Source organism: Nerophis ophidion, linkage group LG08, assembly GCF_033978795.1.
Source record: "Nerophis ophidion isolate RoL-2023_Sa linkage group LG08, RoL_Noph_v1.0, whole genome shotgun sequence".
Lineage (NCBI taxonomy): Eukaryota > Metazoa > Chordata > Actinopteri > Syngnathiformes > Syngnathidae > Nerophis > Nerophis ophidion.
The window spans coordinates 34,899,473-34,922,290 of record NC_084618.1 but is presented as its reverse complement, the minus strand read 5'-3'; the positions used below and the strand labels follow the sequence as shown (position 1 = coordinate 34,922,290).

The 22,818-nt window shown below is 38.8% G+C and overlaps 1 protein-coding gene across 5 annotated transcripts in view; it reads right to left on the bottom strand.

The window, feature by feature from the left end:
* Positions 1 to 22,818, bottom strand: part of thrb (thyroid hormone receptor beta) — a 126,881-nt gene that overhangs the window by 30,395 nt on the left and 73,668 nt on the right. Inside the window, exon 1 of one of the 5 annotated variants that reach the window (XM_061908383.1) lies at positions 21,129 to 21,322. The exons of the other annotated variants lie outside the window; for them this stretch is intronic. Within the exon in view, the coding sequence (XP_061764367.1) occupies positions 21,129 to 21,180 (52 nt within the window). The 5' untranslated portion in view covers positions 21,181 to 21,322. Of the gene's footprint in view, positions 1 to 21,128; positions 21,323 to 22,818 lie in introns of those variants that run through there. 5 annotated transcript variants of the gene reach the window in all.

The window sequence follows — 22,818 nt, the reverse complement described above, 5'->3', positions numbered from 1 at the left end:
ATTGACAAACAAACAATGTATTGTTTGGATTGCAAGTTTGTCACTTCAGTCATTGATTGGTTGTTCTATATTTCTTCCGACCCTCGTCGTTACTAGCGCGCAGCACCGTTTGTGTCAAGTTTTAAGGTGGTGAAAAATATGTCTTTCCCTGATCAGCTCCTACAATTAAAACCTTGTTGCTTCTGTGTTGGAAGACTGAGTGTGTGAGCGAGGGGCTCCAGCCCCTCTGTGCATAGCGCAGGAGTGAGGGAGACACACAGTTTTAGCGCGAACAGAGTTCCGCGTCAATCACATGTCCATTTGGTTATGGTTATATTTTAAGTGTATTTCAAACTTGATATACAGATAGGCAAACATTCTTCTCTTGTTTAATCAAATTTGGATACATTTATTTTAGCCGCAAAAGGTCAAAATCTATATTTGCACATATGCTACTTTTTTTTTTCAATACTCGCACAACCTAATTTTAGTCGCACTGTACAGCTCTGATCCATACATCTATTTTCTATACTGCTTATCCTCGATATGGTTGCGGGTAAGCTGAAGCCTATCCCAGCTGACTTCAGGCAGGAGGCGGTTTATACCCTCGACCAGGGGTCCCCAACTTTTTTTGCACCATGGACAGGTTTAATGTATGCATTATTTTCACAGATCGACTTTCCGTGTGTGTGGCAGGTAAATACTGTACAGTGAAAATAAGTGCATGAAATATACAACTTAGTGGGATCCCTGGCCTTTTCCCCTTTGCAAAAAAGCTCTCCAAAGACTTTTTTTTTAACTCTTTCTTGCTAGCTCTTGGTCCTAATTTTTGGCTAACATATATGATGTGTTATCCATAATATGTCTTCGCCGAGGACAAGAGCATAGATATATAACAAAACTAGACATAGCTGCATTATTTCAAATAGATTTCAATGGATTTCTATAGAGTCCATTCGAATTTCTATTCTAAAATATATGTATTCATATTTTGTGCAATATTTCATAAATAAATACACTTACAGTGGGGCCAAAAAGTATTTAGTCAGCCACCGATTTTGCAAGTTCTCCCACTTAAAATGATGACAGAGGTCTGTAATTTTCATCATAGGTACACTTCAACTGTGAGACACAGAATGTGGGGAAAAAATCCAGGAATTCACATTGTAGGAATAATTTATTTGTAAATTATGGTGGAAAATAAGTATTTGGTCAACCATTCAAAGCTCTCACTGATGGAAGGAGGTTTTGGCTCAAAATCTCACGATACGTGGCCCCATTCATTCTTTCCTTAACTCGGGTCAATCGTCCTGTCCCCTTAGCAGAAAAACAGCCCCAAAGCATGATGTTTCCACCCCCATGCTTCACAGTAGGTATGGTGTTCTTGGGATGCAGCTCAGTATTCTTCTTCCTCCAAACACGACGAGTTGAGTTTATACCAAAAAGTTCTATTTTGGTTTCATCTGACCACATGACATTCTCCCAATCCTCTGCTGTATCATCCATGTATCCATTTTGGTATAAACTCAACTCGTCGTGTTTGGAGGAAGAAGAATACTGAGTTGCATCCCAAGAACACCAAACCTACTGTGAAGCATGGGGGTGGAAACATCATGCTTTGGGGCTGTTTTTCTCCTAAGGGGACAGGACGATTGATCCGTGTTAAGGAAAGAATGAATGGGGCCATGTATTGTGAGATTTTGAGCCAAAACCTCCTTCCATCAGTGAGAGCTTTGAATGGTTGACCAAATACTTATTTTCCACCATAATGTACAAATAAATTCTTTAAAATTCCTACAATGTGAATTCCTGGATTTTTTTTCACATTCTGTCTCTCACAGTTGAAGTGTACCTATGATGAAAATTACAGACCTCTGTCATCATTTTAAGTGGGAGAACTTGCACAATCGGTGGCTGACTAAATACTTTTTTGCCCCACTGTATGTACGCTTTTTGGTGCTACTTTCAATGCATAAACACATCTGTTAATGCTAATGACTTTTGCAATAGAACTATGTGCAATAATACTAGTACTTTAGGCCAATATGTATTTTCTTCCTTCAGCACACTTATTTTATGCAACAATTTAGCACACTTGCAGTTGAGCACTATTGCACTTCTCCATTTGCCTTATGCTAATTACTACTATGGTGACTTTATTCTTTATTTGTTCTAAGCTGAGGTCATGCAGCAACCTGCTGTTTCATATGGGTCTAAATTGATTTGTATTATATGTGTGTGTGTGTGTGTGTGTGTGTGTGTGTGTGTGTGTGTGTGTGTGTGTGTGTGTGTGTGTGTGTGTGTGTGTGTGTGTGTGTGTGTGTGTGCGTGTGTGTTTTATTGTACTGTCTGTGTCTAATATTTGGGCTGACTAACCTAAATTTTTCTGGACCTTGCTGTATATACCATCAACTTGCCGGAAACTGCAATCTGGCTACAATCCAGCACATTTATATTTTGTATGTTCTTTAATGTAAATTGTTTCATGTAATACATGTATAAATAATAACAAATGGGAATTTCCAATCAATAGTTAATTTTACGTCTATAAACAACTTTATTGGTGTGTCTCGTGAGAAAGGCAAAAGTTGTGTTTGTTTAGAAATTAATTAAGGTTCCTGTGTGGCCAGTAGCAAATGCATCATGAACTGGTACCAGTCCATGGACTGGTGGTTGGGGACCACTGCTCTGGACCGGTCGCCAAAAAATCCCAGGCACACATGGACAAAAAAACCATTCACACTCACAATAATACCTTGTGGACAATTTAGAGTCTTAAATTAACCTAACATGCAAGGAAGCCGCACGGGGAGAACACAGAGATGTTAAAACGGAGATTCAACCCAGATCTCCCGACTATGTGGCCTACATTACATCCATCCATTTTCTAACGCTTGTCCCTTGCAGGGTTGTCAGGGGGTGCTGAATTCTATCTCAGCTGCATTCGGGCGGAAGGCGGGGTACACCCTGCCACCACTCCATCACAGGGCCAACACAGATAGACAGACAACATTTCTTTTTTTCTTTCTTTCTTTCTTAGTTTATTTCGAATATAAGCACATTTACAACACAATACATCAGACAATTCACATCACCGTACATCACTTCATGTCCGAAAAGGAGTAGGAAGAAGCAAAGTTTATTTAATCCTACCCCTTTCCCACGTCAGAGCGCCCACAAATATATGACATCCGTGAATGAGTAATACAACAGTTCTGTAACATGTAATTAATTAATGCAGTCATTACCAAGATACTGAGATGAAGAATATCTTATTATCAATAAGGTTGAAAGTCTTTCTCATAATTCTTATTTTGTGTACTTTGTAAGCACTATTAATTTGAACAGCTTCTTAAACTGGAGCCTATCAGTACAATGTTTAACTTCTTTACTTAATCCATTTCGTAATTTAATGCCACATACTGATATGCTAAAGGTTTTAAGTGTAGTACCTTCATACAAATGTTTTAAATTAGATTTTCCTCTAAGGTTATATTTCTCCTCTTTAGTTGAGAAGAATTGTTGTACATTCTTTGGTAGCAGGTTATATATAATTTGCTTTGTACATCATTTTAGCTGTTAGCAATTTTATCAAATCATTTTTGACTCAATAAATAAAGGATTTGTATGTTCTCTATATCCAACATTATGTATTATTCTAATTGATCTTTTTTGTAACACAGTTAACGAATGTAGCGCACATTTGTAGTTGTTTCACCATATTTCTGCACAATAACTCAGATATGGTTACACTAGCGAGCAGTAGAGAATATAAAGTGATTTTTGGCCCAGGACGTATTTTGCTTTATTCATTATTGAAATGTTATTTGACACCTTATGTTGTATGTTTTGTATATGAGATTTCCAGTTCATTTTATTATCTATTAATACTCCAAAAAATCTGGTTTCTTTTACCCTTTCAATATCTACTCCGTCTATTTGTATTTGTGTGTGATGCTCTTTTCTACTGTTACCAAATAGCATTATTTTAGTTTTACTGAGATTCAAAGATAGTCTGTTTTTATCAAACCATTTTTTTAATTTGTTCATTTATTCTGTTATTATTTGTATCTTCTGTGTGTTCTATCCTGAACAGAAAGCAGTTGTGTTGTCTGCAAATAAAACTAACTTCAAGTCCTTTGTAACTTTACAAATGTCGTTTGTATAAAGATTAAACAATCTTGGTCCCAGTATTGATCCCTGGGGTACACCACAAAATATATCCAATCGTGTTGACATATTTTCACCCATCTTCACATATTGCTTCCTGTTGGTTAAATAGCTTCTTACCCAGTTCAATACCAAACCTCTGATGCCATATCGTTCTAGTTTTTGTATTAAAATATAATGATTAATTGTGTCAAATGCTTTTGTTAAATCCATGAATACTACGGCTACACATTCTTTACCATCTATTGCATTGGTAATTTCCTCGGTTATTTTGATTAATGCTATTGATGTTGAGATATTTGCTCTAAATCCAAATTGGTTCTCCACAAGCGTCCCACTTTTGTTGATGAATTGATGTAATCTGCTATTGAATAGTTTTTCCAAGATTTTGGAGAATTGTGGAAGTAAAGAAACTGGTCTGTAGTTAGTGAACTGGTGTTTGTCTCCATTCTTATGAATTGGTACAACTTTTGCAATTTTCATTTTGTCAGGGAATTTGCTGGTTAGAAATGATACATTACTGATATATGTAAGAGGTACTGAACTGACTTCTATAACCTTTTTTATCGTTACCATATCTATTCCATGACAGTCGGTTGAGGTCTTGGATTTACAATTTTTTACACTTTTGATTACTTCTTCTTTTGTCACCTTCTTAAGAAACATGGAATTGGGATTTCTGTCTATGAGCTCACTCAAGTTCTCAACTGACACATCATTCTGCTTTTGAAATTTTTTGTTCCATATTTTTTCCGATATTAATAAAGTAATCATTAAAACGTTCAACTATTTGGTTCAACTATTTGGTTCATATTGTAATTTTTTGTATTTCCATCTAGAAAGTACTAGGGCTAATCTTTCTTAGCACCATTTTTGATGATGCTATTTAGGATGCCCCATGTTGCTCTCATGTTGTTTCTGTTCTTGTTTAATAATTGATTGTAGTATTCCCTCTTAGATGTTCGTAGTATACCAATTAGCTTGTTTTTATATTTCTTATATTTATTTTCTGCCTCTATAGATCTCTGTGTTATAAATATTTGATATAATGTGTTTTTTTGTGACAAGCATTTCTCAGTCCTTTTGTCATCCATGGTTGTTTTTTTTTCCTTTGCTTCTTAATAAGTTCTTTCCAAGGACAATATTTATCATAGAGTGTTAGAAAGGTGTTGAAAAAATTCCCATATGTATCATCTACATCATCTTCATTGTATACATTGTCCCAAGTTTGTTTCCTCAGATCCGCCTTCAAGGAAATTATTCTTTCCTCTGTGCATAGTCTTTGTAATGTCTTTTCGTCAATGTTCTTCTTCTTGTAATTCCCATCATAAATAGTAAAAACTGGCAGATGGTCGCTGATGTCGGTTGTTAACAGTCCACTTGTTGTGTTTTTTATCAAAGACATTAGTGAAGATATTATCAATAAGTGTAGCACTGTGACTTGCAATTCTGGTTGGCCTCTTGATTTGGGGATACAAACTCATTCTGTACATTGTATCTATGAAATCATTAATGGACTTTTGCTTATTGGGGTTCAAGAGATCTATATTGAAGTCTCCACATAAAAAAAGTACTTTTTGACTGATTCCATTGAAAGTTCCCGTAATCCAGTCTTCAAATCCTTCAATACTTGAGTTGGGTGTTCTATATATACAACTGATCAATATATTTCTCCTTCTTTCATGACATATCTCAAAGGTTATACACTCTAAAACATTGTCAATAGCTAGAGACATGTTTTTTTACCACCTTGTAATGGAAGTCCTTCATCACATACACAGCAACTCCGCCTCCATTTTGTTTAATCTATTAATATAATTGAGTTCACATCCTTCTAGTCCAATGTCCATTCCTTTTTTTGTATCCATCCATGTCTCTGACACAGCAATAATTTTGAAAGGTTCTTTAAATTGTTCCTAAAATGATTTCATATTGTTAAAATTGGCATACAAGCTTCTGCAGTATTTACAAATAATTGTTTTTGGAATTCAGGGTGGTATTTAATTGTACTTCTGTATAATATAAACAATTATTGTCCATGTGAGAGAAAAAATGTGTGTCTGGATCTATAGCACTGTCCAATTCTGTCCCGTTATGATCAATGCTGGAAAAGATTATAAATTCTCTTTCTGATTGATTATTGTTTGTTTGTGCCATGGTTGTGTTTAATTTATTTATCGTTATTGATATTTATCCAGCTCTGCTATTTTCCTTATGACTATTACTCTTGCTTCCTCTGGTGTTCCATTTAGTTTAATACATATCTTGCAGTTTGCTGTACATGTTTGTTGTATTTTGCCTTGTTTTCTTAGGCTACGTGCTTTTCTGGCTATGTCTGCATTTTTCTTTGTTAAATGTGCATTTATGTAAAGCTCTGTTCCTTTGAACTTCCTCCCTTGTTTTAGTAGTGCAGTTTTATATTTCCTATTGGCGAACCTCATTATTATTACTGGTGCCGATCCATCCTTCTTCTTAGGGAGTGGGTGGCAAGCTTCTACACTTGCAATGTCCATGAGTATACCCTTGGACTCCATGAACGTTGCTACTTGTCTCTCTGTGGAAATATCCAAATTCCCGGGCTCCTCTCCACCATTGGCGGTCACCGCCCGAGCATATGAACAGGGCTTTATATGAAGCCCGTTCAGAATAACGTTGTTTATTCTTGTGTACTGTTCTAGCTCGTCCACTCGGTCCGTTAATTGTTCAATTTGTAGGTCTTTAGTGTCATTCTCAACGCGTAGAACTTTTACTTTCTCCACCAGCTGCATTATTGTCTGTTGGTACTGCTTGATAGCTGATACATCTGTTGTCAAAAATTTGAGCGATCTCCTTATTTCCTCACCTTCATCAGGAGAGAGCACCTTCTTTGGTCACATGTTGATCCTGGCTGCTGCCCGGTCCGGGTAGATGTTGTCTGACGCCCAAGACACCGATCTTTCGATCGGGTCCAGTCCTGCCTGGCAAGCCTCGCGCTAGCCTCTCTCCTCCTCTGGGCCTCGCCTCCGTCACCTGCCGGTCTCGTCGCCGCAAGTTGGTCCTGCTGCTGCCATCCGCTAGCCGGGCCTCTCCCTTGCCGTGCCGCTGCCGTCACTCGCCGCTGCCGAGAAAGCTGCGGGTCTCGCTGCCGCGAGGTGGTGGTGCCGCTGCTGCTGGCCGGTAGTCGGCCCTCATCCTCCTCGCCGTCCCGCTGCCGTCACTCGCCGCCGCGAGAAAGCTGCCAGTCTCGCCACCGTGAGGTGTCCCTCTTTGTTAGCAGCTAACAAGCTAAGCTAACTAGCACGCTAAGCTAGTTAGCAAGCTCAGCCTGAGAAGAGACGCTTCATCCATCCATCCATCATCTTCCGCTTATCCGAGGTTGGGTCGCGGGGGCAGCAGCCTAAGCAGGGAAGCCCAGACTTCCCTCTCCCCAGCCACTTCGTCTAGCTCTTCCCGGGGATCCCGAGGCGTTCCCAGGCCAGCCGGGAGACATAGTCTTCCCAACGTGTCCTGGGTCTTCCCCGTGGCCTCCTACCAGTTGAACGTGCCCTAAACACCTCCCTAGGGAGGCGTTCGGGTGGCATCCTGACCAGATGCCTGAGCCACCCCATCTGGCTCCTCTCGATGTGGAGGAGCAGCGGCTTTACTTTGAGCTCCTCCCGGATGGCAGAGCTTCTCACCCTATCTCTAAGGAAGAGCCTCGCCACCTGGCGGAGGAAACTAATTTCGGCCGCCTGTACCCGTGATCTTATCCTTTCGGTCATGACCCAAGGCTCATGACCATAGGTGAGGATGGTAACGTAGATCGACTGGTAAATTGAGAGCTTTGCCTTCCGGCTCAGCTCCTTCTTCACCACAACGGATCGATACAACGTCCGCTTCAAAGGTCTTCAATCTTCACTTCAGATAACACGCCATCACTCCAAACTCAAAGTTCTTTTGGTGGGCATTCTTCAGAGGCCAAAATTCCTTTTCCAAGGAGGAGAAACGGGTAAGAATCCAGCTCGCCAAGTCACCGTGTGCTATGCGCGCTGTCATTCACACTCACATTCACACACTAGGTCCAATTTAGTGTTGCCAATCAGCCAACACCCAGGAGGAGGTGGGAGGAAGCTGGAGTACCCAGAAGGAACCCACACAGTCCCGGGGAGAACATGCAAACGCCTCACGGAAAGACCCCAAGTGGGGCTCGAACCCAGGACCTTCGTATTGTGAGGCACACACACTGCCCTATTTGTATTTATATTAATATATATTACCTTTTAATGTTTAAAATGATTGCATTTTGCACAATATTAATTAATAAATGTAAATACATGTCAAAAAAGATATAATGTTACGTATGTTATATGTGCACTTATTTTATCTATCAGTATCAGTCACAACCAACCCTATTGACTAACCGAGAGGTAATTTGACTATTTTCAGCTACTGTATGCTTGGTGATGCTCCTAGTTTGTTTCTTACCAAGGTTTCATGACATCATTTTAGATGAGAAAAATGATAGTATTAATAAAATTGCAGGCTTCACAGTGGAAGAGGGGTTAGTGCGTCTGCTTCGCAATACGAAGGTCCTGAGTAGTCTGGGGTTCAAACCCGGGCTCGGGATCTTTCTGTGTGGAGTTTGCATGTCCTCCCTCTGAATGCGTGGGTTCCCTCCGGGTACTCTGGCTTCTTCCCACTTCCAAAGACATGCACCTGGGGATAGGTTGATTGGCAACACTAAATTGGCCCTAGTGTGTGAATGTGAGTGTGAATGTTGTCTGTCTATCTGTGTTGGCCCTGCAATGAGGTGGCGACTTGTTCAGGGTGTACGCCGCCTTCTACCAAATTGTAGCTAAGATAGGCACCAGCGCCCCCTGCGACCCCAATGGGAATAGGCGGTAGGAAATGGATGGATGGATAAAATTGCACCAAAAACTAGGGTTTCAAAATAAACTCAGAAAAAAACAAATGGGTGTATAATGAGCAGTATTTCTTTGGTAAGCTACAGCTGAACATATTTAATAACAAGGGTCGTTACTTGGGATTTGAAATGCTGACAAAACACAAGTAACTTTTACTTTTATAAGTTTTCAAAGAACTCAAAAACTCAGCAGAAGGAACAATTGGAGCTTGCTTGCAGCCTTCAGGTTGGTATACCTTCCCTTGACTTTAGAAGCCATTCAACCTCGAATGTACACTAACTCTTCCGAGAACAACATTCAAGAAGGTACAGTGTTTCTACCTTGTTGTTTGCTACACAACTTAACGCCGACTTAAAGCTTTAATTGCTTTGCGCCCAGTTGGAAGAAGAATTGATCCGTCAGACGGCCTTTATCTCCTTAGGTTTTCAAAATACCAGAACATGTTGACGCTTACATGGATCATCAGCAACAGGACGAGCGTGAACCCATGGTGGCGTCTGAGCAGGGATGCGAGCACGTTTGGATTTCAAATCCCTGCTGTTTGCACTACCCTGAACCCAGCGTCCCACATTCAGACAATCAATATTGTTTATTCAGCGACTCCACCGTGCAGCAAAATAGCTCTGACTTTTAAGAGCACGTTTGGCTTTTAAATCCCTGCTGTTTGCTCTGCTCTAAACCCAACGTCATACATTCAGACAATCAATATTGTTTCTTCAACAAATTATGATGAACTACGCATCATTTGGTTTCCTAAGAACATTTGACAAAATGTTGCCATCTGCTTGTGTACTAAAATATCAATACATGCATTCATTACTGTAAAATAACACGATACCAATACAGCAGGGTACTAATTTAGGGTCTTCAGTTCAGAAAACCTCAGGTGGAGTTAATCGAACGTGTACACAATTAGGACCTAATCTCAATCTCTAGAAAATATATATCCTCAAGAATTAATCATCCATCCATTTTCTACTGCTTGTCCCTCTCAGGGTTGCAGTGGGAGCTAGAGCTTATCCCAGCTGCACTTGGGCAAAAAGCAAGGTAGAAGGTAATTAGTTCAGTATATGTATGCTTACAGCTTAGTCAAATTTAAGTTACTTTAAAAAAAGTAAAAATACTTCTGGGTTAGGGAAGTGAACCTCAAAACCAGTCAATTCGATTCCGATTCTTGGGGTGATTAAATTCAAACTGATTCTCACAATGTATCATTTGGTGTATAAATTACAAAGAAACCTTTTATAAAACAGATTACAGGCTGACATATGACATATACATGTTGTAAGTAGTGATATAGTAAGTAAGGTCTAAATAACTATTTTTCAATCGATTCTTGAAAAGTTTGAATCATTTTAGAATAGTATCAAATAAAAATTGTGATTCTGATGTGAACCAATTTGTGACCGGGTACAAGTTCCAGGAAATTGTCTGATGAGTGAATATACAGGATGTCCCTAAAAGTCGCAAAGTATAATATACACATTTTATGTGCACACAATACATCAAAAAACTTACATTTAACTAAATAATAATACAAACATAATATTACATTTCATAATGAACTAATCAAAAAAGTTTAAAAGTAATTTAGAGATGTAATTAAAAACCTATGATTTATCCCTGCGATGAGGTGGCGACTTGTCCAGGGTGTACCCCGCCCGATTGTAGCTGAGATAGGCTGCAGCGCCCCCCGCGACCCTGAAGGGAATAAGCGGTAGAAGATGGATGGATGGAGGGGCAGGGGTTGCTCACATATGCATCGAGTTGGGATTTCTTCCTATAGTGTCATTCAAGTTCACAACTAACAAGATCAGGAGTCCTTTCCTTCAAATTTGTTTTCAATATTTATGAAGCATATTAAACCTTTCAACGACTTTATTCAGATTTTTATTTTTCACGGTTCCGTCTGACAATTATTGAGAATAATCCTTCTTAAAAAACAAAAATAATGATTATATTTAGGATGATTTAATATTCATAATCGTATATAATAATAATTCATAATCGTAAATCGCATTTTTCGCAGTTGGAGATGGCGTGGCGCTGTTGGGAGTGGCCGTGTCAACAACCTGAGGGTTTCTGGTTCGATACCCAGCTTCTACCATTCTAGTCATGTCCGTTGTGTCCTTGAGCAAGACACTTGGGCTCTACCGAGGATGTCGTTGTGGTTTGTGTTGTGGTTTGTGCAGCCCTTTGAGACACTAGTGATTTAGGGCTATATAAATAATCATTGATTGATTGATTGGTTGACTTCACCCTTGCTCCTAATGGGTGGTGGTTCGCACCTTGCATAGCAGCTCCCACATTCACCCATTCAGCGTGTGAATGGGTGAATGTGGAAAAAGTGTCAGAGCGCTTTGAGTACCTTGAAGGTAGAAAAGCGCTATACAAGTATAATCCATTTAACAATTTGTTGCAGCATTTTTGTCAAACACTACCCAATAATCTAAGAAATACAGTTTATTTGCTGCAATAAAGGAGATGATATTAATTTATAGGAAGGACGCCGCACATGCCTGTTCAAATGGCAGCCCGTTAATCTTTTTGACTGATTTGGCCCGCCGAACATCACCCAAATAAGCTTGATGAAACCATTCAACAAGGGTTGCTTGTGTATGCAGTATCCACCACCCTCTAGGGGGTAACAGAAAGGCATATGTGTCACAATGACGCAACAGCGGGGTGAGTAGAAGAAGACTACTCGACCAAACCAAAAATGGCACTATCGACCCTGAAAAAATATAAAAATAAATTGCAATAATCAGACTTTTAAAAGCGACTGGACAACAAAGTATGAATGTTCTGCCCTGAGCCAGTGGTTGAGTTATCACACACTGTTCCAGAAGAGCAACCCCGATGGTAGAAATCCACATGGGTAAGCTTCATCATGACACTTGGTCAGATCTTTGTAAGTAGATATTGTGCAAGAAGACATTTAGTTTGTTTTGTATTGAAATTGCTGACATTGTGATGTCTTTTGTGTTCGTACTCATGTTGAGTTTTGGCTAAGTAACTTTTCGCCGATCAAAGCTCGTCAAAACTTTTTTTTTTTTTTAAAGTATTTATTTTTTTTGTCCTGTCCAGTTTCTCAGGCAAATCATGTAGTTGATGTAGATGCCTATATCGCCTGTTCAGATTTACTTTACAAAAGAGAAGTGTAGGATACTTCTCTTGTTGCCTTATTTGAATGTGACTTTATTAAATGTATTTATATTATCATTTGGTGCAGCCGGGCCGGAGCAGGAGGGGATTGAAAGAGAAAAAAAAGAAAGACAGAGGGGGGAATTGAGGGGATAAGAGGGGAATTAGGCAGAGAGACAAAAACAACAACAACAAACACAACAATAACAACAAAAACAACAATAGAACATCGCCAGCACATACGATACGTACAAATATGATCGTAAAAGTGATAGCAAAGAAGCAGTTAGCGAAATAAATAATAATATAGAAATGACAATAAGCATTTTTACACTACAACTGGAGCAATACAAATACCAATAGAAAAAGCGCTATTGATAATGAGCAATACCAATAGTTTACCTCTATTGTCAACAATACAGTTGTTCAAATGCAACAATACACATAAATAATGATAACTAGGGATTAAAAAAAAAAAAAAGGAATACCGAAAAATGAAGGGGAAGAGAGAGAGGCAACCTATATTAAGCTTGTAGATTGTTATAGTAACAATGGGTTAAGCATTGTCAGTGTGCCATGTAAGTAACTTTTTGCCGATCAAAGCTCGTCAAAACCAAATTTGACCAGTAGACCTTAAATTTAATTTAGTTTGGCCTGGAGTTTCTGTTTGTCCATGCTTTAATCTTTCTAACTTCACACGCTACATATGAGTAGCAAGGGCAGAATAATTAATGTATTTAAGTTGCAGTGTACAAGTTGATGTGTTTGCAAGTAAATGAACACAGTCTCAAAGGAATATAACCTGGGGGGGGGGCACATTCAGACAAAATCCCAATTTCGATTTCCGGCCCCTGAGTCCTTGGGTTCTTGAAACTGTGGCCCTCTTCATTATGTAGTTAAATAGTTCTGCTGTATGGACATAGTACAAACCCCGTTTCCAAATGAGTTGGGAAATTGTGTTAGATGTAAATACAAACGGAATACAATGATTTGCAAATTATTTTCAACCCATATTCTATTGAATTTGCTACAAAAACAACATATTTGATGTTCAAACTGATGAACTTTTTTTTTTTTAGAAAAAATCATTACTTTTAGAGTTTGATGCCAGCAACACGTGACAAAGAAGTTGTGAAAAGTGGTAATAAAAACTGATAAAGTTGAGCAAAGATCATCAAACACTTATTTGTAACATCCCATAGGTGTGCAGACTAATTGGGAACAGGTGGGTGCCATGTTTGGGTATAAAAACAGCTTCCCAGAAAATGCTCAGTCTTTCACAAGAAAGGATGGGGCGAGGTACACCCCTTTGTCCACAATTGCGTGAGCAAATAGTCAAACCGTTTAAGAACAACGTTTCTCAAAGTGCAATTGCAAGAAATTTAGGGATTTCAACATCTACGGTCCATAATATCATCAAAAGATTCAGAGAATCTGGAGAAATCACTCCACGTAAACCAACATTGAATGACCGTGACCTTCGATCCCTCAGATGGCACTGTATCACAAACCGACATCAATCTCTAAAGGATATCACCACATGGGTTTAGGAACAATTCAGAAAAACACTCTCACTAAATACAGTTCGTTGCTACATCTGTAAGTGCAAGTTAAAGCTCTACTATGCAAAGTGAAAGCCATTTACCAACAACATCCAGAAACGCTGCCGGCTTCTCTGAGCCCAACATCATCTAAGATGGACTGATGCAAAGTGGAAAAGTGTTCTGTGGTCTGACGAGTCCACATTTCAAATTGTTTTTGGAAATATTTGACATTGTGTAATCCAGACCAAAGGGGCAGCGAACCATCCAGACTGTTATTGACGCAAAGTTCAAAAGCCAGCATCTGTGATGGTATGGGGGTGCATTAGTGTCCAAGGCCTGGGCAACTTACACATCTGTGAAGGCACCATTAATGCTGAAAGAAAGATACAGGTTTTGGAACAACATATGCTGCCATCCAAGCACCGTCTTTTTGATGGACGCCCCTGCTTATTTCAGCAAGACAATGCCAAGCCACATTCAGCAGGTGTTACAACAGCGTAGCTTTGTAAAAAAAGAGTGCCGGTACATTCCTGGCCCGCCTGCAGTCCAGACCTCTCTCCCATTGAAAATGTGTGGTGCATTATGAAGCCTAAAATACGACAGCGAAGACCCCGGACTGTTGAACGACTGAAGCTCTACATAAAACAAAATTGGGAAAGAATTACACTTTCAAAGCTTCAACAATTAGTTTCCTCAGTTCCCAAACGTTTATTGAGTGTTGTTAAAAGAAAAGGTGATGTAACACAGTGGTGAACATGCCCTTTCCCAACTCTTTGGCATGTGTTGCAGCCAAGAAATTCTAAGTAAATTATTTTTTGCAAAAAAAAAATAAAATTTATGAGTTTGAACATCAAATATGTTGTCTTTGTAGCATATTCAACTGAATATGGGTTAGAAAAGGATTTGCAAATCATTGTATTCCGTTTATATTTATATCTAACACAATTTCCCAACTCATATAGAAACAGGGTTTGTAATATAAAAATGATAGTAATAAACATGCAACCATCTCAGCCAATGGACCAAAAATAATTATTGGTCAGAGAGAATCGGCTTTTGTGATTGGTATTGAAAGGGGCCGTTCACATACTTTTCCCACAAAATCAGCTGCCGCTGATCGGTGGCTGATCGATTGGTGCATCCCTAATATAAATAGGAATATAAAAATATTACCATTGTGCCAATAAATCAGCCACAGATCAGTTTCATCAATTTTCTCAAAAAAGTATGTCATCGCCATTGCCAATCAATGTCTTTCTATGCTGATCATAAACACAGTTTATTTTTAGTCCCCCGGCTGACAAGCCAGCAGCTAATTTTTGTGTTTCCATACAGTGTGTAGACACTCCTCTAAGTTAATAATAATCACATCCATTACGGCAAAAAATGTATTTCTTAATACCTTAGGTATCATTATCAAGTATGAGCACTGAGACTAAACATGTTACACATGTAGGCATGATCATAGCTTAGCTAACTATCAAGCTAAACCAGCTAGAGACAAAAGGAAAAAAAATAAATTTAAAGGGGAACATTATCACAATTTTAGAAGGGTTAAAACCAATAAAAATCAGTTCCCAGTGGCTTATTTTATTTTTTGAATTTTTTTTCAAAATTTTACCCATCCCAGAATATCCCTAAAAAAAGCTTTAAAGTGCCTGATTTTCGCTATCTGTGAAGCCATCATCCATTTTCCTGTGACTTCATCCAGTAATGCCAATACGGATAGCACAGCAAGATATAGCGACATTAGCTCAGTTTCAGACTCGGATTTCAGCGGCTTAAGCGATTCAAAAGATTATGCATGTATTGAAACGGATGGTTGGAGTATGGAGGCAGATAGCGAAAACGAAATTGAAGAAGAAACTGAAGCTATTGAGCGAATAGCTATTGATGCTATTCGGCCATGTTTGCTTTAGCATCGCCGGTAAAATGTGCAGACCAACTATCGGAAGTTTTGCATCTTGTGACACTGGATCAACTTAAATCCATCGATTGGTAAGTGTTTGTTTGGCATTAAATGTGGGTGGAGGAAAACGCTGGATGTAAATATAGTTTCAAATGTACATACAGCTAGCCTAAATAGCATGTGATTTCTTTGACTTTATCGTTGGAAATGCATCTGCACGATATCCGTACATCTCTGTGCCATGTCTGCCTTAGCACTGCTGGTAAAATGTGCACACTCATTTGATGAGGGTCTGGCGGCAGATTTCTTTGACCTTATCGTTGGATTTGCAACTGCTTTGAGTGTCGCAGGATATCCACACAATCTTGCCATCTCTGTAGTAGCATAGCTTTCGTTGGTAAAGTGTGCGGAACAAACGACTGACCATTTCGTCAGCTTTTCCCACACCCTCGTATTTTGAAAAAAATTCGTCCAATTTCTTGCCCATTTCGCATCTTTGGGCCAGTGGTGCAACTTGAATCCCTCCCTGTTTGTGTTGTTACACCCTCCGACAACACACCGACGAGGCATGATGTCTCCAAGGTTCCAGAAAATAGTCGAAAAAACGGAAAATAACAGAGCTGAGACCCTGTGTTTGTAATGTGTTTGAGAAAATAGCAGCTTTATTACCTAGGTGACGTCACAATCTGACGTCATCGCTCCGAGAGCGATAAATAGAAAGGCGTTTAATTCGCCAAAATTCACCCATTTAGAGTTCGGAAATCGGTTAAAAAAATATGGTCTTTTTTCTGCAAAATCAAGGTATATATTGACGCTTACATAGGTCTGGTGATAATGTTCTCCTTTAAAGCAGGGTCATATGATGTTTTTTTTCTATTTTTAAAACACTTAATTTTGGTCTATGTAACATCTAAGGATTGTAATATAGTCAAAATTGTGCATAGAATTTTCTGTGAAGACCTATCTTCAAGGCAATTTTTGGCTTCCTTCAAAACTGGCTCGTTTTGAGAGGCGGAGTTGTTTGATGCAAATAAAGACCTACTTATCACGCCGCCTCACACTGACTACAAGCCTCTCATCCCCACCCCGGTTCACTATAGTAGTTGTTACATTACATACCTACATACTCCAAGTCCGTCCATCCACGCGCACATTCACGGTACGAACATACATATACTGTACATATACATTCACTGTACAAACAAACATACATAAACTGTACATGTACATTTACTGTACAAACATTCATATACACAATCTGTTCATATACAAGTACATATACATACATACACTCATGCACGTAATCATGTTTCATCAAACATATATCAATGCTGTTGCCCTAGGGTAAACTGGGTAACACAAGGCATATTGACAGATCTTAAACCATTGTAACTATAACAATCTACAAGATTAATATAGGTTGCCTCTCTCTCTTCCCTTTCATCTTTTGGTATTCCTTCTTCTTTTTTTTTTTTCTTCTTTTATTTTCGTTTTTTTTTTCATTTATTTTTTTAATTTTTATTATCTTTCTAGCTATCATTATGTATATGTATCGTTGCATTTGAACAACTTTATTGTTGATAATAGAGGTAATCTATTGGTTTTGTTCATGATCGATAGCGCTTTTTCTATTGGTATTTGTATTGCTCCAGTTTTAGTGTAAAAATGCTTAAGTTAGTGGACAGACTTGTGCTGGTTAACGCAAACAAACAACAGAGCATTTTTATTCATTGGGTTTCATCATCGACAAGATGTTGAAGCACAGCCGGTTTTAAATAAGTTTATTTTAGTCGCGTCACGCAAGGATGTTTGGGCAAATGTTTACCATTTATGGATAATCCGCTGACGTCAAATTTGGCACAAACCTCACAAAAGAAGCAAATTCCAAACGGACCGTTTGGAAGAAGTAAGAAGAAGGCCAAGATTATTTTATAAATATCTCTGCAATGCCTCCGCAGTTTGCTTTAAAATGTTCGCTTATGCAGATCCCAAATACACATAAGCAGGTGGCATCAGGTAAAGAAAAAAAGTTGGCTTTCCATAATAGGGCCCTTTTAAGAAGTGTAGAGGGTAAGCTTGGGCCGATATTTGGTAAGTCAATTAACTGACGATAAATGAAAATTAAGTCTGTAAATTTACGAGCATCGATAAATTGCTATATATATGCTTCAAGAGCATTCACACTTTTTGTCGCTTTCAGCAGCTATGCGTGTTTGTACCATAGCGTAATGAGAAAAAGGAGGTGAATTATCTTGTCCTCATTAGATGTCTTTGACTCATTGTGCGGTGAGGTGGGCCCGCTGGCCTGCTAGCATCACACAGTGCAATAAAATTAACATGTAGGAGCTAACATGGACAAAATCATTACAAAATCAAATGCCACCGCACCAGTGTGGGAATATTTCAGTTGAAACAGTTTGAACAAGATGAACGTATCAACACAGAGGAGTCAGTTTGTCAAATGTGCGCAAATACCCACTTAAAGGGGAACATTATCACCAGACCTTTGTAAGCGTCAATATATACCTTGATGGTGCAGAAAAAAGACCATTTATTTTTTTAACCGATTTTCGAACTCTAAATGGGTGAATTTTGGCGAATTAAACGCCTTTCTGTTTATCGCTCATGTGGTGATGCGACAGAACGTGACGTCTCCGAAGTAATACAGCCGCCATTTTCATTTTCAACACATTACAAACACCGGGTCTCCGCTCTGTTATTTTCCGTTTTTTCGACTATTTTTTGGAACCTTGGAGACATCATGCCTCGTCGGTGTGTTGTCGGAGAGTGTAACAACACTAACAGGGAGGGATTCAAGTTGCACCACTGGCCCGAAGATGCAAAAGTGAATGCCACCAGACCCCCATTGAATGTACCAAAGTTTCTCCACATTTTACCGGCAATGCCAGACATGGAACAGAGATGTATGGATAACCTGCAGATGCATTTGTAACGATAAAGTCAACGAAATCGCAAAGGTAAGTTTTGTTGATGTTGACTTATGTGCTATCAGACACATTTGGTTGTGGCGTGACTGCCAGCTAATCGATGCTAACATGCTATGCTAATGGATGCTAACATACTATTTACCGGCGGTACTAAAGCAGACATGGCCCAGAGATTTATGGATAACCTGCAGATGTATTTGCAACTATAAAGTCAACAAAATCACAAAGGTGAGTTTTGTTGATGTTGACTGCCAGCTAATCGATGCGAACATGCTATTTACCGGCGGTGCTAAAGCAGACATGGCACAGAGATGTATGGATAACCTGCAGATGCATTTGCAACTATATTACGTTTCCTTCCACCCACATTTAATGCGGAAAATACACTTACCAATCGACGGGTTTAAGTTGCTCTAGTGTCAAGAGATGCGAAAGTCCTGATCGTTTGGTCCGCACATTTTACCGGCGATGCTAACGCAGCTACTCGGCCATTCTTTGGCTATGAATAGCGTCAATAGCTATTCGCTCAATAGCTTCAGTTTCTTCTTCAATACTTTCGTACTCCAACCATCCGTTTCAATACATGCGTAATCTGTTGAATCGCTTAAACCGCTGAAATCCGTGTCTGAATCCGAGCTAATGTCGCTATATCTTGCTGCGGTATCTGCCATTGTTTGTTTACATTGGCAGCACTGTATGACGTCACAGGGAAATAGATAGTCGCAAGCGGTAGAAAATGGATGGATAGTCGCATCGCAAATAGCGAAAATCAAGCACTTTAAAGCTTTTTTTAGGGCTATTCAGGGACCGGTAAAATAAAAATTAAAAAATTAAAAAATACAACAAGCCACTGGGAACTGATTTTTATTGTTTTTAACCCTTTTGAAATTGTGATAATGTTCCCCTTTATAACACAACTGACAGTCGGCACTCACTTCCCGTTTGGTGAACAAGCCAGGCCAGTATAAAGAAAACAGTACAACATAGTTTTAGCTTGCAGAAAGTGTGGTTAAATACATCGCCAAAGACATGTTGCCATTAAAAAGTGTTGAAAAACTGGCATTTTTAAAAATACTGCAAACATTTGACAGACATTTGTCATGTCGGTGTTTCCTCACTTGGAATCTGCCAGACTTACGTTTTTTTTTCATATGACTTGTTAATACATCTGCTTATAATGTAGTGTTTATATTGTCACTCTGCACTTTTGTTTAAAAACTTCCTTACTTGATTGTCAGTTGAGTAATGTAAAACTCTACTGCTGCCTATATGTTCAATATTGAAGTGTACTTTATTAATCCATTTTATTTCATGTACGGTATACTAGATATTTTATTGCTTTTGGTTGAGATTTTCATTCACATGTAAGAGGATGACGAATCAGTATTGATCAATATATTATCAATACTAGAGTGATGAGGCTGTTATTTTAATTTTGTCAAAATCTGTTTTATTTTTGTTTTCTTTTTATCAATGTTTACAAATTCAGAAAATAAGGGCCTAGAGGGCAAATATTATTTAAAAAATACTTAGTATAGTTGTTAAATAGCACCGTAGTTTTAGTTTATTGTGTATGATTGACTTTGTTTAGCACAAACACATTTATGTTAAAAAGAGACAATAAGGAACTAGATTAAATATTGTGCCAATATAGTTAAAACTGGTAATAACACCCACAATAAAATAACAGAAACATTTACAGTTAATACTTGTATCGGTGTTGGTATTGGTATCGGCCAAGCTCACTTATGGTTGATCGGTATTGAAATAGGCAGCATAAATCCCTGATTGAAACATTCCTAAAAATATATACTGCATAAGGGGGCTTAGATAAATTATTTGGGGCCAAAATAAATAGAGTATGACATTATTGCTCTTGGTGAGTTTACATGAATGTCTGACCACAACGGTATAAGTCATAATTCTCTTTGTATTATAGGAGTCACAAAGGAATTATTGACCTCCTGAGTGAAGATCAGTGTGAGTATGTGGCGAGTAGCTGTGATTAAGCAGGAACAGCTGCTATGTGGCAGGCCCTTTCAGGCAAATCTGTGCGCAAAGACGGCTTGATACCAGTTGAACTTTTCAATGAGGTGATGTCCTGACATGTACTAATCTTGTTTGGAGTTGAGACGACATGTTATATTATTAAGTGTTTGATCAGACAGTGGCGCTCAATACTCAAACAATCTGTTGTCTGGGCGGCCAAACCAAATGTTTTTTTTCCAGTCGGATATAAAAAAAAAAAATATCAAGGAAAAAGCATGTACAGTACAAAAACTCATTCCTATTGAGTTCCTTTGTAAAAAAAAATTTAAGTTCCTACAATAATCTTTAAAGTTGTTTAATTAACAACCAGTACAGTTTTTATTTAAGAACATCTATGTATTCTGTTAAAAGTAAAATATTTTACAAAGATGTTAGATTTAGTTTAGTATTGACATTTAAAATGCTACTATCCCTCTATTATTACTAACTATAGTATTCCACTTTACTAAAAACACATACATATATTGTACTCCAATTAAAATAAATAAATAAACAAACTTACCCCAACTATTATTAGTGTTGGACAGAAGAATGAATATTCCTGACTGAAGCATAATATTCCACAGAAATGCCTCCAGCTTGTGAGCCCAAAAAATTGCAGGGACAGCACTTTATTTGCGACCATCAGTCCTTTCTTGGCCATCCACTGTCTTTGCAACCGAGAACAAACGCCTCTGTTGGCGTTACCTTGCTCAGTGGCCCTTGAGCAAGTGTTCGCACGGATCAATTATTCTCCTTTCACAAATGCTGATTACTTTAGGCCTTAAGTGGTTCAAAGCCGGTCATGAACAATTTTTGGAGCTCTCAACCCGAGGCCCTCAGGTTACGTGATGCCCTAAGCCAGATGCCCTGAGCTACTCTTTGTTACCTGAGGAGGTGAATGTTTCCCCTTGGAGTTCAGGGTAAGCTTAGAAAAACACCAACAGGCATTGTTTACTAAGGTGAAGGTTGGGGAGGATTACACAGCACTTTAGATTGTATGGCATGTATCGTAATCATCTTTTTTAATTACCATTTAACAAAGCCGGACGTGGTAGCCCAGTAACTTGTCCGTGTTTTAATATACACTTGCTATATACAAGGTATTTTCGATCTTGGGTACGTGTTAGAGATGCGGGGAGTCCGCGGATAAACCGCGGGTCGGGCGGGTGACATGACAAAAAAATTGATTTTATTAGATTCGGGCGGGTGGCGGTTGAACCATCCGGAAATATTTAATATACATGGTTCTGGGATCGGTATCCTTTACCATTCAAAGAGCCATTTAGGACCCTTGTCACAAAGCAAAGAAGACAATAGGAGGCTGGCAGTCACCCAGATAATAAGTATTAGGGCGTGCTATGAAGCCATTGGCTTTGTCGCCCTCTACAGCATGTACGATCTGCTTGTCAGTCCAGCATCATTTTGTGTGTGGCTTCCGCAGCAACACGCACACGACTGCAAAGCATACTGGGTGACACAGAGTACACTAATGGTTGTAATATAAATAATTTTAACACTCGTAGTAATATGCGCCACGCTTTGAAGCCACACCAATTAAGAACGACAAACACATTTCGGGAGAACATCCTCACAGTAACACAACATAAACACAACACAACAAATACCCAGAATCCTTTGTATCCATGAAACTTCCTGACTATTTTATACACCCCGCTAGTGAATACTTAGGCCTACTACACTAATGTATTTCAATGTTCGTCATTATGGTGGTACTTGGAGAGCCAAGTGTTTTCTGAGGTGGGACTTGGTGAAAAAGTTTCCGAACCACTGCTATATACGTTTATGTAATCTGAAAAAAAAGCAGCTAAAAAAGCAAATTTTAGAAAAACAGGAGTTAATTGGCCATGCAGCAGAGGAAGAACTTCTGCATTTAAAGAGAGGCAGCAATAATTACTCAGTTTACAACTGCAGCAGCACTGTGTTCACCTAAAATTGTGCTTGATACAATAATATATCTTTGATCATGTAGAAATAATTAATTGGACGCATACATGCAAAAACTAAAAGGTCATATTTTTTAACTCTTGGGGGGCCCCCTAGTGGCCGCAAAGCCCTAAGCAAGCGCTTAGTTTGCTGAGGCCTTGGGTGTGTACTAGATCCGGCACTCTTTGGTATTGAGTCATAACAAAGACTATAAAAATTACCTCCCTGCTTGGAACTCAGCATCAAGGGTTGGAATTGGGGGTTAA